This window comes from Gorilla gorilla, chromosome 1 (assembly GCF_029281585.2).
Source record: "Gorilla gorilla gorilla isolate KB3781 chromosome 1, NHGRI_mGorGor1-v2.1_pri, whole genome shotgun sequence".
NCBI classification, from domain to species: Eukaryota; Metazoa; Chordata; class Mammalia; order Primates; family Hominidae; genus Gorilla; species Gorilla gorilla.
Genome location: NC_073224.2, coordinates 34,375,555 through 34,389,809, shown reverse-complemented (window position 1 = coordinate 34,389,809; position 14,255 = coordinate 34,375,555). Strand labels below are relative to the sequence as shown.

The 14,255-nt window shown below is 43.6% G+C and overlaps 2 protein-coding genes across 3 annotated transcripts in view; one reads left to right on the top strand and one right to left on the bottom strand.

Moving 5' to 3' along the window:
* The first annotated feature begins 3,590 nt into the window (after nt 1-3,590).
* On the top strand, nt 3,591-5,175 carry LOC101134272 (tyrosine-protein phosphatase non-receptor type 2-like). The gene has a single exon (XM_055379187.2). The coding sequence runs from the start codon at nt 3,679-3,681 to the stop codon at nt 4,840-4,842; it is 1,164 nt and encodes a 387-aa protein (XP_055235162.1). The 5' UTR covers nt 3,591-3,678; the 3' UTR covers nt 4,843-5,175.
* A 6,143-nt stretch (nt 5,176-11,318) lies between these two features.
* Nucleotides 11,319-14,255, bottom strand: part of MTARC1 (mitochondrial amidoxime reducing component 1) — a 28,347-nt gene continuing 25,410 nt past the window's right edge. For both annotated transcript variants that reach the window (XM_019036008.4, XM_063708290.1), the window contains exon 7: nt 11,319-13,031. In XM_019036008.4, coding sequence (XP_018891553.4) covers nt 12,905-13,031 — 127 coding nt within the window. In that variant the 3' untranslated portion in view covers nt 11,319-12,904. The remainder of the gene's footprint in view (nt 13,032-14,255) is intronic.

Sequence of the window (14,255 nt, the reverse complement as noted above, 5' to 3'; positions counted from 1 at the left end):
CCGTGGAAGATACATCTAGAACGGTCACACCTTTGCGCCTCTGCAACCATGTGCCTGAGTGTCCCAACTCCGCCACCACCAGAGCTCCCTCCCTTGTGCTGCCTTATGCTTATTGGGGTGTCCATGAAGACTCCTTTTATCAGGAAGTCTTTAAAAGAAGGGGAAATGTCCCTTTTGTTGAGGACTCAGGTGGGAAGAGGAGTGAAAGCAATGGCTGAATTCCCTCCCGTTTCAAAACTCCTTCCAACCTTCCAACCTCCAGATCTTTCCAGCATTCTCTCTCCCACACATTTGGACCTAAGCTTAAAAATATGACCTGGGTAATGAGGAGGTGAGTTAACTAGTTTGTATCCAAGAGCCTTTCCAACCCAAACATTCCAGGGTGTTAGGATGCCATTCATTCCTCCACCTGACACACATACAGACACACACACACACAGAAATCCACATACTCTGCCTGAGTCTCCAGTTCCACCCCATAGAGAAGCACACAAAGAAATGAGAATAGGTCTCCTCAGCCCTGCTAACTCACAGGAAATACAGATGGCTAAAAAGAAGCACTGTTATTTAGCATCCACGCTCAGAAAGAAGGAAATCTAGCAGAAACCAGAGCTGGTATCCAAGAATGCAAAAACATTTTTGGGGGGATGCTTCATGCCACAATGCCCCAAGTTGGAAAAAAAATGCGCCATTTCATATGTTTATAACAACATCTGATTTAATATTATACAGTTTTGCTTAGCCACAAACCAGAACAAATACTGTCAGATTTATTACATCCTTCTATTCTGAGACTTAAGTAATCATAGTTAGCAATGGAGCCATTCCACAGCTTAAGGGAAAGCTTTACAATTCTTTGGGACCTATGATTCCTGAGAGGCAGGTTATTTCAAGAAGAATTTAAGGTTTTAAAGCTCTCAGTGGAACTTGAAATTCATCCCTTACATTTCACATGAAAAGAGTTTCCTCTGAAGCTTGGCTGGGAGGGAGGAAGAGAGGAAAACAAGTTGGCACAGACTCTCACTGAGCTCTTAGAGAATGGGGCCATCGTTCATCAACATTCCCAATCTTTACCTTGCCTTTCTTTAAAAAGAAAGAAAGGAAAGGAAGAGAGGAAGAGAGAAAGAAAGAAGAAAGAGAGAGAGAGAGAGAGACAGAGAGAGAGAAAGAGAAAAAGAAAGAAAGAGAAAGAAAGAAAATACCATTGGCACTCATGCTTTTAAAATCGTTAATGCTGTATTTGGGACCCCCTTATCTGTTGATTCACTAAAAGAAACTGGTTGATTGTTATAAGGAAATTAAATTTTCTTACAGAACATGCTTTCTCATTTACTCCCCCACACATGCATGCACACACGGTCATTTGTTACATGATATGTGGACAATCGTTAAGCCCCAAGCATTGCCTCTGCTTGGCTGACAAATTCAGGATTCGTTAATGATGTGGTCATTGACTCTGCTGCGTGGAGGCTCAGGTTGTGGGTTTGGTGCCTTCAGAGCTTCACTCCCTTTCAGGGCATACACGATCCTCTGCTGCATCCAAAAGTGGGGCTGTGGTCCCCTGAGGGCTGGGGGAGGTGTGTTTGGATCAGTGTGACCCCATCACTCAAAATGAGCACATCCATGCTTAGCCATGAAGTATTCTAATGGGTTCCATTTTTCTCAGAAAGCCAGAATTTGTTATTCCAGTATTTCTTTACATACCACTAAGAAGAATGTCAACATTAATGTGGGGTGAGTAGGAGTGATGGAAACTTGGTCTACAGAAAATCAAGTAAAAGTTTTGAACAGCTTAGAGTCTTTATAAAAATGAGAATTTCTAGGTTCCATTGCAGAACTACTAAATCAGGATATCTGAGAATCTGACACAGGAATCTACCCACGGTTCACAGGTGATACAATTACACACACCAGTCTTAAAGGTCCTTTCAGTAAGTCATAAGCAATTGTTTTAAAACAAGATTGTAGGATCAAACCAGTTTCCGGATGAAGGTACTACCACTCTTTGAATTCATTCTTGCCAACTTATTTTGTAGCATTGCCAGAAGGCACAAGCCTTGAGTTCTAATTCTAGCCCATCACCTATAATGTGGACAAGTTACTTAACCTCCCCAACGCTCAGTGACATGCGTTATGCATTCAGAAGAAGAATGATGATACGTAAGCAGCTTACCAAAGACTTTCACATCTATCCTACCTCACTGGGTCATCAGCAAGATCTAATCATATAGGGTGGATGAAGGTGCGCTGCAGGTTTCACGGCACTTCACAAATGCAAGGTACACTTAGAACATGGTCCTACTGGGTTTTGTTTGCGGGTTTTAGTTTAGTTTTGTTTTGTTTTGTTTTGAGATCAAAATATCTGCTTTTTTCTGATAGAAATTCCATTGCTTTTGTATTCCTAAACTACATCCTCCAGCCTAGGTTTTATCAATAACACTGAATCCCAATATTGAATTTATCTCCCTAGCCTTGCACAAAACTGGAGAACTACAGGCATCTCCCAACTAGGGAAGGGTCTTTTCTGCCAAAATCACCACTTGGACCAAAGGGACCAGGGTCCTAGCACCTTGAAGGCAGCAAGAGCCCAAGTAGAAAAGAGAAGGAGAAAGAGCAGAGCTCCAACTCACTGCTTCCAAATTTACCAATCAGATCTCCCCCAAACAAGAGAGTGTGAGGAGGCAGAGAGGGGCCAAGACTAAGGAATGTCTCTTCATTTGGACATACTAGGGATGAGTGTGATTATAACACATTTATTGTAGCTAAGTTATCTGTATCCCCAAATTCCTCAATTTTTTGTTCTTTGAGCCCATTGTGCTTACACATTATACCCAGTCATATATAGGTATATATATTATAGGGATAGCATCTTCAGAGAGGGAATAAACTCCTACCCCCATCTCCAGTGTCACTTCCATGTAGATCTTTCTAGAAAGGTACTGTGTGTTTTTGCCCCATAAGGTTCTGAGATGGGCCAGTACAGTACATTGTGTTCTTCAAGGCCCTTCTGTAGTCCAGATAAAAACTGTCGATCCTTTTCTATTTTCCATCTCAAATTATGTCCAGACATCACACTGCTCAACAGAACCTATCAGAGACTGTGCAGCAAAATCAAGTGATATCACAAAGGTACCTCAACAATAAAATGACAATAAGATGCTCTAGATTTGAACATAAACCCCCCAACACCAAATTACCAAGGAGTCTGAAGTCCAAAATTAAATTCCAAGTTAAGGGCCAAAAAAGGCAAAATGAGAAATTAAAATCTGAAGTTAAATTATCTCACTCTCAAGTTCAAAAACATTACATTGCAATTTCTTATTCTTTTTCGTGTCAGCAAGAAGAGTTCTGAATGGGCTGCGTGGGATTGGTGTTCTTTCAGCAGCAGTAGCCTAGGATGCCTTTCCAGGAAGGGACTTTAGAGTTGGGATTAACGCAACTCCAAGTCTTTGAAGTGTTGTACCATTTTAAATTATTTTTTAATTGTGGTAAAATATATGTAACATAAAATGTACCACCATAACCTCTTTTTTTATTCTTTTAAAGACAGGGCCTCGGGGGGCGGGGCGCGGCGCGCAGCGCGCATGAGCCGCAGCGCCAGCGCTCTCCCCGGATCGTGCGGGGCCTGGGCCTCTCCGCCGGCGCAGGCTCTGCTCGCGCCAGCTCGCTCCCGCAGCCATGCCCACCACCATCGAGCGGGAGTTCGAAGAGTTGGATACTCAGCGTCGCTGGCAGCCGCTGTACTTGGAAATTCGAAATGAGTCCCATGACTATCCTCATAGAGTGGCCAAGTTTCCAGAAAACAGAAATCGAAACAGATACAGAGATGTAAGCCCATATGATCACAGTCGTGTTAAACTGCAAAATGCTGAGAATGATTATATTAATGCCAGTTTAGTTGACATAGAAGAGGCACAAAGGAGTTACATCTTAACACAGGGTCCACTTCCTAACACATGCTGCCATTTCTGGCTTATGGTTTGGCAGCAGAAGACCAAAGCAGTTGTCATGCTGAACCGCATTGTGGAGAAAGAATCGGTTAAATGTGCACAGTACTGGCCAACAGATGACCAAGAGATGCTGTTTAAAGAAACAGGATTCAGTGTGAAGCTCTTGTCAGAAGATGTGAAGTCGTATTATACAGTACATCTACTACAATTAGAAAATATCAGTAGTGGTGAAACCAGAACAATATCTCACTTTCATTATACTACCTGGCCAGATTTTGGAGTCCCTGAATCACCAGCTTCATTTCTCAATTTCTTGTTTAAAGTGAGAGAATCTGGCTCCTTGAACCCTGATCATGGGCCTGCGGTGATCCACTGTAGTGCAGGCATTGGGAGCTCTGGCACCTTCCCTCTGGTAGACACTTGTCTTGTTTTGATGGAAAAAGGAGATGATATTAACATTAAACAAGTGTTACCGAACATGAGAAAATACCGAATGGGTCTTATTCAGACCCCAGATCAACTGAGATTCTCATACATGGCTATAATAGAAGGAGCAAAATGTATAAAGGGAGATTCTAGTATACAGAAACGATGGAAAGAACTTTCTAAGGAAGACTTATCTCCTGCCTTTGATCATTCACCAAACAAAATAATGACTGAAAAATACAATGGGAACAGAATAGGTCTAGAAGAAGAAAAACTGACAGGTGACCGATGTACAGGACTTTCCTCTAAAATGCAAGATACAATGGAGGAGAACAGTGAGAGTGCTCTACGGAAACGTATTCGAGAGGACAGAAAGGCCACCACAGCTCAGAAGGTGCAGCAAATGAAACAGAGGCTAAATGAGAATGAACGAAAAAGAAAAAGGCCAAGATTGACAGACACCTAATATTCATGACTTGAGAATATTCTGCAGCTATAAATTTTGAACCATTGATGTGCAAAGCAAGACCTGAAACCCACTCCGGAAACTAAAGTGAGGCTCGCTAACCCTCTAGATTGCCTCACAGTTGTTTGTTTACAAAGTAAACTTTACATCCAGGGGATGAAGAGCACCCACCAGCAGAAGACTTTGCAGAACCTTTAATTGGATGTGTTAAGTGTTTTTAATGACTGTATGAAATGTAGAAAGATGTACAAGAAATAAATTAGGAGAGATTACTTTGTATTGTACTGCCATTCCTACTGTATTTTTATACTTTTTGGCAGCATTAAATATTTTTGTTAAATAAAATAAATAAATAAATAAATAAATAAATAAAAAAATAAAGACAGGGCCTCACTCTACCACCCAGGCTGGAGTGCAGTGGTGTGATCATAGCTCACTGTAACTGTGAACTCCTTGGCTCAAGCTATCCACCCACCTCAACCTTCCAAGTAGCTAGGGCTAAAGGCATGCACCACCATGCCTGGCTAATACTTTCATTTTTTGTAGACATAAGGTCTCACTATGTTGCCCAGGCTGGTCTCGAACTCCTGGCCTCAAGTGATCCTCCTGCCTTGGCCACCATAACCATTTTTTTTTAAGTGTACAGTTCAGGAGTATTAAGCACGTTCACTTTGTTTTGCAACCAATCTCTAGAATTCTTTTCATCTTGCAAAACTGAAACACTATACCCATGAAACAACTACTCTTCATTCTCCGTTCCCCCATCCACTGGCAACTAGCATTCTACTTTCTGTTTCTATTATATGTCTAGAACAGTGTGACTGCTCTAAGTACCTTATATTAATGGAATCATATGGTATTTGTCCTTATATGACTGGCTTATTTCACTTAGCATAATGTCCTCAGGGTTCATCCATGTTATAGCATGTGTCAGAATTTCTTTCCTTTTCAAGGCTGAATAATATTCCATTGTATGTATAGGCTACATTTTGTTTATCCATTCATCTGTCAGTGGACATGGGCTATTTCCATTTTTTTCTTTTATTATTGTAAATAACGCTGCTATGAACATGGGTGCGTGTACCTCACTTTTTAAATTGCTCAAGAAGTTCAAACAACACAGGAGATGATCACAGCACAAATTTAGAAAATAATCCAGTCCCCAGTCCCAGATAATTTATCCAGGCAAAACTCATTCCTAAAGCCCAATACTTGGTGTTGCCAAAAACGACAGCAGATTCAGAAGGGAAAATCGCTTTAGAAGATTCTTCAAAGGGAAAAAGGGTAAATGGTTTTAAATGAAGTGCTCTTCATTCATTGCCAGGTGACCATAATCCTTGGAGAGGCTAATTATGGCACCATTTTTTTTTTGTTTGCTTGTTTTTTGTTTTTTGTTTTTTTACCATATCTGGGGGAAATGAACTCATTCCTGTAAAGGGTCTTCTCTGGCAGTAGCATTTGAGACATTACTGCTTTAAATGCATTTTCATGGTTCAAAATAATAGCACTATTAAAAAATGTTTCTTCAACAAGGATTTGTTTTCTCCCTAAGAAGCTTAATGCGGACACTACAAATAATGACCAAAGCTGCTGAGTATGGCATAACAAAGAGAAAACAAAGCACTCATCCTGTCCTCCAGATCATGCCCAGAACACTGTCTGCCAACATGTGGCTTGCCAACTGGAATGATGCAAATGTCAGACCCACGTCTGTGGAAAAGGGGCTCGTCCCACAGGAAACAAGCTATTGGGGAATGGGGAGAATGATATAATTAGAAATTTAAGACACAGTATAACTCAGAAAAATGTTGGCTGGGCAGCACATTGCTAAGACTTGAAATCTTTATTTTGTTCTCTTTTCAAAAGCCCTGTGAGCATAATGAGCAGAATATGGCTTTAAGAACTAAGATTCACCCCATCAGGCATTAGTGGTGTCCAGAAACTATGTGAACAATCTTACTTGACATCCCCAAGACGTTTATATCTGTCCAATGCAAAATCAGAGGGGGGAACATGTTAATTTTCTCAGCCTTTTGATAGCATATATACAAGATCTCTTAGCCCCACAAAAGCTCCAAATATATTCTCTAGGACTTCGACTGCCTTAAAATATAGACTTGCATTTATCTTGGCCACATTAACGAGATCTGTTTGACCAATACATTTATATTTATGATGACTGAGGGCAGATTATGGTTGTTAAAATTTGTCCTTGGGACATGAAAACACTCTTCTGTCATTAATACATTTTATAATATAAACTATGATGTCAGGTCAACATAAAGGGTAAAAACGTTCCTAAAGTATGCACACATCATTTTTTAAAGCAATTGAGCCTAATGGAATAACAAAGGTCATCATAACAAACCATTACAGCCTTGGTCTTGGCAACTCTGGCCACAGAAGAACCTCCAAGAAACGATCATCATTCCTCCAATGTTATGGCATCCAGACGACAGGAATGGCTCGCAAATGAGTCATACGGGCTCAGATCCGCGGTAGCTATGTGAGCGCTGGACGATCAATTATTCATGTGTTTACAAAGAGCTTTCCCGGTTGATGTTAACCAGAGCTGCCTGCAACGAAGAGCTCTCCAGCTGTCCTCGGCCGTCCTGGGCCTCGGACTAACAAGCGGCTTTAATTGCTGGGCAGGTCATATGGAAGGTGCTCCTCCCTTCAACCCAGTAAATTCAATCTCTCTGAGACTTTGTTAGGTGTAAAAATGTTAATCAGAAATAATTATAACAACAATACTTTATTTACAGTACTCCCAGTAAATTCTAAAGAGGGAGACAAAAGTTAGACTTAACTTAGTTCCCACAGGGATCCACCAGGATTGGAGACTGACCAATACCAGGTCAGGGATTGGTAGAGGGCATAACAAATGCCAGGGAAGGGGAGGGACTAGGGGTTGTGGGTTTCACAAGGAAGGTAAGAGGAAGAGAAGTCTAGAATGCTCTGTAAAGGTAAAGGAGCATGACTGAGGACCAGCAAGGGTGAATGCACTAGACTGGCCAACAAATAACCAAATGTGAGTGAATTTGACCTGCCTATCAAAAATGGCCTTGGAAGAGGCTGAATGGGAAGTCACTTCTCAGTCCTTTTTGTTACTTTACACAACCTACAGCCTGTCCAGGAAGAATAATAATGTAATTAAGGCAACTCTTCTCTCTGAGCCAGGCCACAGAGCATGGGAGCAGGTGCCCCACCACCCAATTCCTCAGCTGTGTTTGGAGGAAGAGCAGAGTTATAGTCAGAGCTGCGGCACAAGCCTCTTCCTGTGAAGAGAGTGTGGTCAGAGCAGACCAAGGGATGCCTCAGGGACTTTTTTATTATCCCAATTCCAAGAACATCTGTGGTACCGAGCCAGATTCTTCCTCTTGCTTGAAATTGGGTAACTTTAGATATCATCATAACTCATTCATCCATTCAGAGAAAGTGGTTGAAGCAAACAATCTCTGTTCTTGCAGACAGCAAAGCACAGTAGTGCTTTGTGCAGACATAGATAGAGTCAGGGCCATAGGACTTTTGAGGTAATTCTGCTTCGTAGCATGGAAGGCAACACTAGTTGAGAGGAGTTGCAACAGAAAGGAAAAGTTAGGGCCAGGCGTGGTGGCTCACAACTGTAATCCCAGCACTTTGGGAGGCCGAGGCGGGCAGATCACAAGATCAAGAGTTCGAGACCATCCTGAACAACATGGTGAAACCCCGTCTCTACTAAAAATACAAAAATTAGCTGCGTGTGGTGGTGTGCACCTGTAGTCCCAATGAGAGGTGAAGCCAGCTGGACTTCCTGGGTCTAGTGGGGATTTGGAGAACTTTTCTTTCTAGCTAGAGGATTGTAAATGCACCAATCAGCGTTCTGTGTCTAGCTAAAGGATTGTAAATGCACCAATCAGCACTCTGTAAAAACTCACCAATCGGCACTCTGTGTCTAGCTAAAGGATTGTAAATGCACCAATCGGCGCTCTGTAAAATGGACCAATCAGCACTCTGTAAAATGGAGCAATCAGCAGGACATGGGCGGGGACAAATAAGGGAATAAAAGGTGGCCACCCCAGCCAGCAGCAGGAGCCCATTTGGGTCCCCTTCTAAAGCTTTGTTCTTTCGCTCTTCACAATAAATCTTGCTGCTGCTCACTTTGGGTCCGTGCCACCTTTAAGAGCTGTAACACTCACTGTGAAGGTCTGCGGCTTCATTCTTGAAGTCAGCGAGACCAAGAACCCACCAGAAGGAACCAACTCCAGACACACCAGCTACTCGGGAGGCTGAGGCAGGAGAATTGCTTGAACCTGGGAGGCAGAGGCTGCAGTGAGCTGAGATCTCACCACCGCACTCCAGCCTGGCAACAGAGCGAGACACTGTCTCAAGAAAAAAAGAAAAGAAAGAAAGGAGAAGCTAGCAGAAGAGAAACAGGGCACCCCTCCCTGGTGCATGAAGCATCCTGGAGCACTTTCATCACAGGTATTGTTGTAACTTACATCACAGGTATTGCTGTAAAGGCAAGATTAGAGAGAGTTTGGTTTCCCTTCCCTCACCCTGATCCACCCTATCCAACCAAAAATGCATGTTTGGAAAATGAGCCCGAAGAAAGAGAGTGCTTCTCCCTAAGGCCCACAACAGGACAGCTGGTCTAAGACACTTCTCCACACCTCCTTTTACCTATCAAGTCCCAGTTCCATCCTTTTACTCCAGCAAGAGGGGCAAGGGAGAAGACAAGGGGAAGTGTCCCAAGAGAGGTCTCCTTCACATGGCGGGAACTTTTAACTTCTTCAATCTTCCCATGAGTGCACCCCTCCTGCTAACTGGGATTCCTTGGCTCACTGGCATTCTGCCTAGAGATCAGAGGATCATTTCTCAAAAGACAGTCAAAAACAGACCTTTGGGAAGGGCAGCATTAAACACAGATGTCTTCATGAAGGCCTCTCCAGAGCCTTTTGCCTTTGAAGAGAAGTGAGGCACGCAGGACTTTCCAAACTTACTGGTCCATGGAATTGTTTTTAGGAGCATCCTGAAAGGCAAACTTTCAGAATTCCATGGACCAATAAAACACGGGAAATGCAGTGTTAGGGTGTGGTAGCAACACTCCGATTATACCCACAATCAAGGTCTGGTCTGAGAGCCACTCTGTCACTTTCAAGGAACTTTAATGTATCTGTTCTCCACCATCATGGGTTGCTTTAATTTGATACACTCTCGGAATGCTGGGAGCACTTGCCTGGAATTTCAGCCTGCCATCATTGTTGGTGACAGCCTCATAAATTGTTTCCCAAAGTCCCATTTGGCTAGTCTAACTTACCCAACCTCCCCAAGCACTCTTACCAAATTGGCAGACCCTCACAAGCTCATCTCCTCACCCTGCCCCGTTATCAGTAAAGGGAGAAGGAGAGGAGGAGTATTTCTCCCTATAGGACAACGGCCTGAATTCCATCAGCCTCCCCTCCCCCGATTTCTTTCTGCCTTCGTGTGTATAAGTTGCTGCCCTGGTCTTTCGGTTGGAAGTTTCTAACATTTTCTGCAGAAGAGTCACAAAAGCAAGCCTTTAGGCAGCCCCTCCGGAGCCTGGCCCACATTGTCCTTTTCAAGACCTCCAGCTCTGAATTTGTGACTCCCCACTGCGGCTGCAGCATAAGTTGCCACACAGAGGAGACGCCCACCGAGGGTGGATATTTTGGCCTGACATCAAACATCTGTCATTTGCCGTTGTAAGATCTGAAAGTCTGGGATGGCCTACATTCCTGATCCTATATTTCAAGTGGAATAGTGTGCAAATGCTCAGTATCCAAAATAAATGGGATATCAGCTTTGTCTCTGGCATTAACCAACTCATTAAATATAAAATAAACACAAGTAAATGGCCTTTAAATCTCACTGACAGAAAGCTTGGCAACTACTCTGAGATTCTAGAGGTCACTGGAACTTCTCTCTTCAAACAGGAATCTTCCTCACACTGTGAGGCACAGAAGGACAGGTCTGCCCAGTGAGGAGGGTTTCTGGGTGCTCCCTTCCACGTGGGAGCTGCCCTGCAGAGCTAGCTACCCCGAGAGCCTGTCCATGGAGAATGATGGTTACTGCCCCGATAGGGCACAGAGAAGTGGCTGTTAGTTCTTACAAGTGGTTAGAAATTCAGGACTAAGGCTTTCACTTGCCACTAATTATAAATACCTAGGAAGAGCCACCAAACCTTGGGTTTCTGATTGCTTCCTACCTATTGGCTATTCCCAGAGAGCCCATATTCACATGGTTTCCTAAATCCTGTGTACACTCACTCTCCCACGGGTCCCCCGGTCCCATTAGTAATGCTACTTGCTGAACACTTTGCTTTGTCTCAATCTATCTGTAGTTTCAACATCAACTGGACTTGTTGGGGAAGGTGATGGCCCAGGTTCTCTGGATAATTGATGTAATTATTCACCTCATGCCAAGCATGCAGAAAACAAACTGTAATAATTCACCAACCATAAAACAAGCACATGCACCTCTTTGCTCAGAACTTTACTTCAGGGCTCAGCTAGATTTCAGCGATTACTGACCTCTTTTATAAAATCAAAGTGAAAAATGTGCAGCTTTTGGTAAAAAGTATGTTGACTTGATAGTCCTTCAAAGGTGGGTGCTTGCCTGGGAGGCTGTGGGTGAGCAGGTCCATTATGCAGAAGGCCCAGCTGTGGTCAGGTGTCAGAATTACTGGCTTTGCCCATTCACCTCAGTCAGCCTTCTTTTTTTTTCCTTTTTCTTTTTTAGAGATAGGGTCTCACTCTATCACTCAGGCTGGAGTGTAGTGGTGCAATCATAGCTCACTGCAGCCTCAATCTCCCGCTCCTGGGCTCAACCAATCCTTCTACCTCATCCTCCCAAGTAGCCATAGCCAGGACTGCAGGCACACACCACCACACCGAGTGCATTTTAAAAAAATTCTGTAGAGACAGGATCCCATTATATTTTCTGGGCTGGTCTCAAACTCCTAGGCTCAAGCCATCCTCCCACCTTGGCCTTCCAAAGTGCTGGAATTACAGGCATGAGCCCCTGTGCCCAGCCTCAGTCAGCTTTCACAGTCTAACTTTGTGCCAAGAAGTTAGTAAGATCTGAAACTAGTCAAAGTAGCTTCCATTTATTCACAGTTTTAAAAACATTTTTCAAGTTTAGTCAACTTCCCAATATAATCAAAGGACAAAATGGCAATAAAAAATATACTTCATCAGATCTTAGAGTTATACAATCAGTTAAAAAATAGATATTGGGTTTTAAACAACTGACATATGCTTTCCTTTTCCCCCTTTAAAGGTTTTCAGTAGTCTATCTGAAATCACTGAATCACTTTTCTTCTCCTCCACAGAATTCAGAACTTTTTCACCCAGAACTGGAGAAGGAGCACTCCGTCATTAGCTGAGGGGAATGGCAAGGATCCAGGGGTCCTCCATGACTACACAACCATCCTCCTGAGCACCTTTAGGAAATCCAATGCTGTCTGAGAAGCAGCAGGGCCAGATCCAGATCTATGGAAAATTAATATCTGCAGTGCTTCCTGAAGGTCACCTCAGTCTTTATGCCATTTCAAAAGCTAGCCCGGGGCTTGAGAAGAAAAGGGAAGTGGCATTCCAGCCATATTTGGGGAGCAATTTAATTTTCATTGCGTACCTCATGAACAGGGGCAATAACACATTCTAGGACATTCTTCCAGCCCGCCTACTCTTCCTCTTTCTCTTCTTCTCTTTCTCTAATGAGTGGTAGTGACAGGATGCAAGTCTGCGCTCTTGGTAGATAAACGGAGAAGCAGGAGAAAGAACTATTCCATAATCAGTTAAACGGGGAGTTTTCAGAATCCTCTCTTGTCATTTAAGTGACTTACTGAAGTCCTACTAAGTTATTGAGACTATATTTCTTTACTTTTTGCACTGGGACATTGAAGCATTGAGACACCAGAAGTCCAAAAGAGGAAAAATGTGAAAATCACAAATTTAAAGAAAATGTAGAGGTCTCAGTTCTGAAACACCATGCTTCAAGTGTTGTCATTTTTGAGAATATTTTTAAAAGGCGTCTAATATTCCAGGACATACGGTTCCCATTACTGGCCCAGCAGGTACACAGGGTCTCCCACTTTGATGGTCCCTGGGTTTTCCAGCACAAAATACTGCCCAAAGAGTGGTGATTTTCCATATAACTTTCGTTCTGAAGGGTCACACTGGCGATAACTGCAATAGGAAAAGATCATGATGAGTCACAGCCAAGCGGATGCAAGAGCTCAACCAGCACGTGGCTTCCATCCCACACAGGGCCTCCACATGCACAGCTCGAGAGGGCACCATCCCGTCAAAGCTCAACAGAACAGTGCCTCCTGGAGTGGGGCAGTGAACAGCCTGCCCAGCAAACAACGACAGAAGCATAAGCAATGGCCGCATTCCCACATCTTTTCTCTACCTTCATGTTCCCCCTTTTGGCATTAAGAGGTTAGATACTCGGCCAGGTGTGGTGGCTCACGCCTGTAATCCCAGCACTTTGGGAGGCCGAGGCTGGCAGATCACAAGGTCAGGAGATCGAGACCATCCTGACTAACACGGTGAAACCTCTTCTCTACTAAAAATACAAAAAATTAGCCAGGCGTGGTGGCGGGTGCCTGTAGTCCCAGCTACTCGGGAGGCTGAGGTGGGAGAATGGCATCAACTTGGGAGGCGGAGCTTGCAGTGAGCAGAGATTGTGCCACTGCGCTCCAGCCTGGGCAATGGAGCAAGACTCCGTCTCAAAAAAAAAAAAAAATTAGATACTCAATGTGTCTAGACATACTTTATCATCTTCCTTTGCCCTAGGCATCTTTCCTCCTGTCTCCTCCATGTCTGTCACCTGAACCGCCATCCTAGTCGTCACTTGGGCTGGGAGCCCATCCTTTACACCACTGTCCTCTCTTCCCACAGCCTGTCTGCAGCTGCCCAGTTCCAAGGTTCTTCCTGTACAACATCATTTGACTTGGCTTGCTTTTCCTCATTCTGACTGTCACGATATTGCTTCCAGCATGCTCAGACTATCATAATAACTTCTTAACCAACCTCTCTTCCTCATTCTCTACCTGTTTTCAATTCATTGTTGACACTGCACTATATCACTGTTTTAATTGTGTTCTGGTCTTATCATTCCTAGGCTCACAAACCTTCCATGGCTCTCCAGTGCCTAAAGAATAACATTCCAACTATTCAGCCTGGTGTGTAGGGCTCTACCTGGCCCCAGCCTGCTTTTTCAGACCTGTTGCCATCTGCTCCTTACCTGTGCCTCTGCAGCTCTCTGCTGGATTTCACCTTGCTTTGCATTGTACTGACTCGGTAAGTCCTCTGTGATTCCTGTGGGATGCTCCTCCTCCAGGTCCCCATGCTTTAGAATTGTACCTGCCTCAAGGCCCAACTCAAACACCACATCTCCCAGGAAAG

Coding starts and splice junctions, on each gene's coding strand:
- LOC101134272 (XM_055379187.2), top strand. CDS start 3,679: ATGCCCACCACCATCGAGCGGGAGTTCGAAGAGTTGGATACTCAGCGT.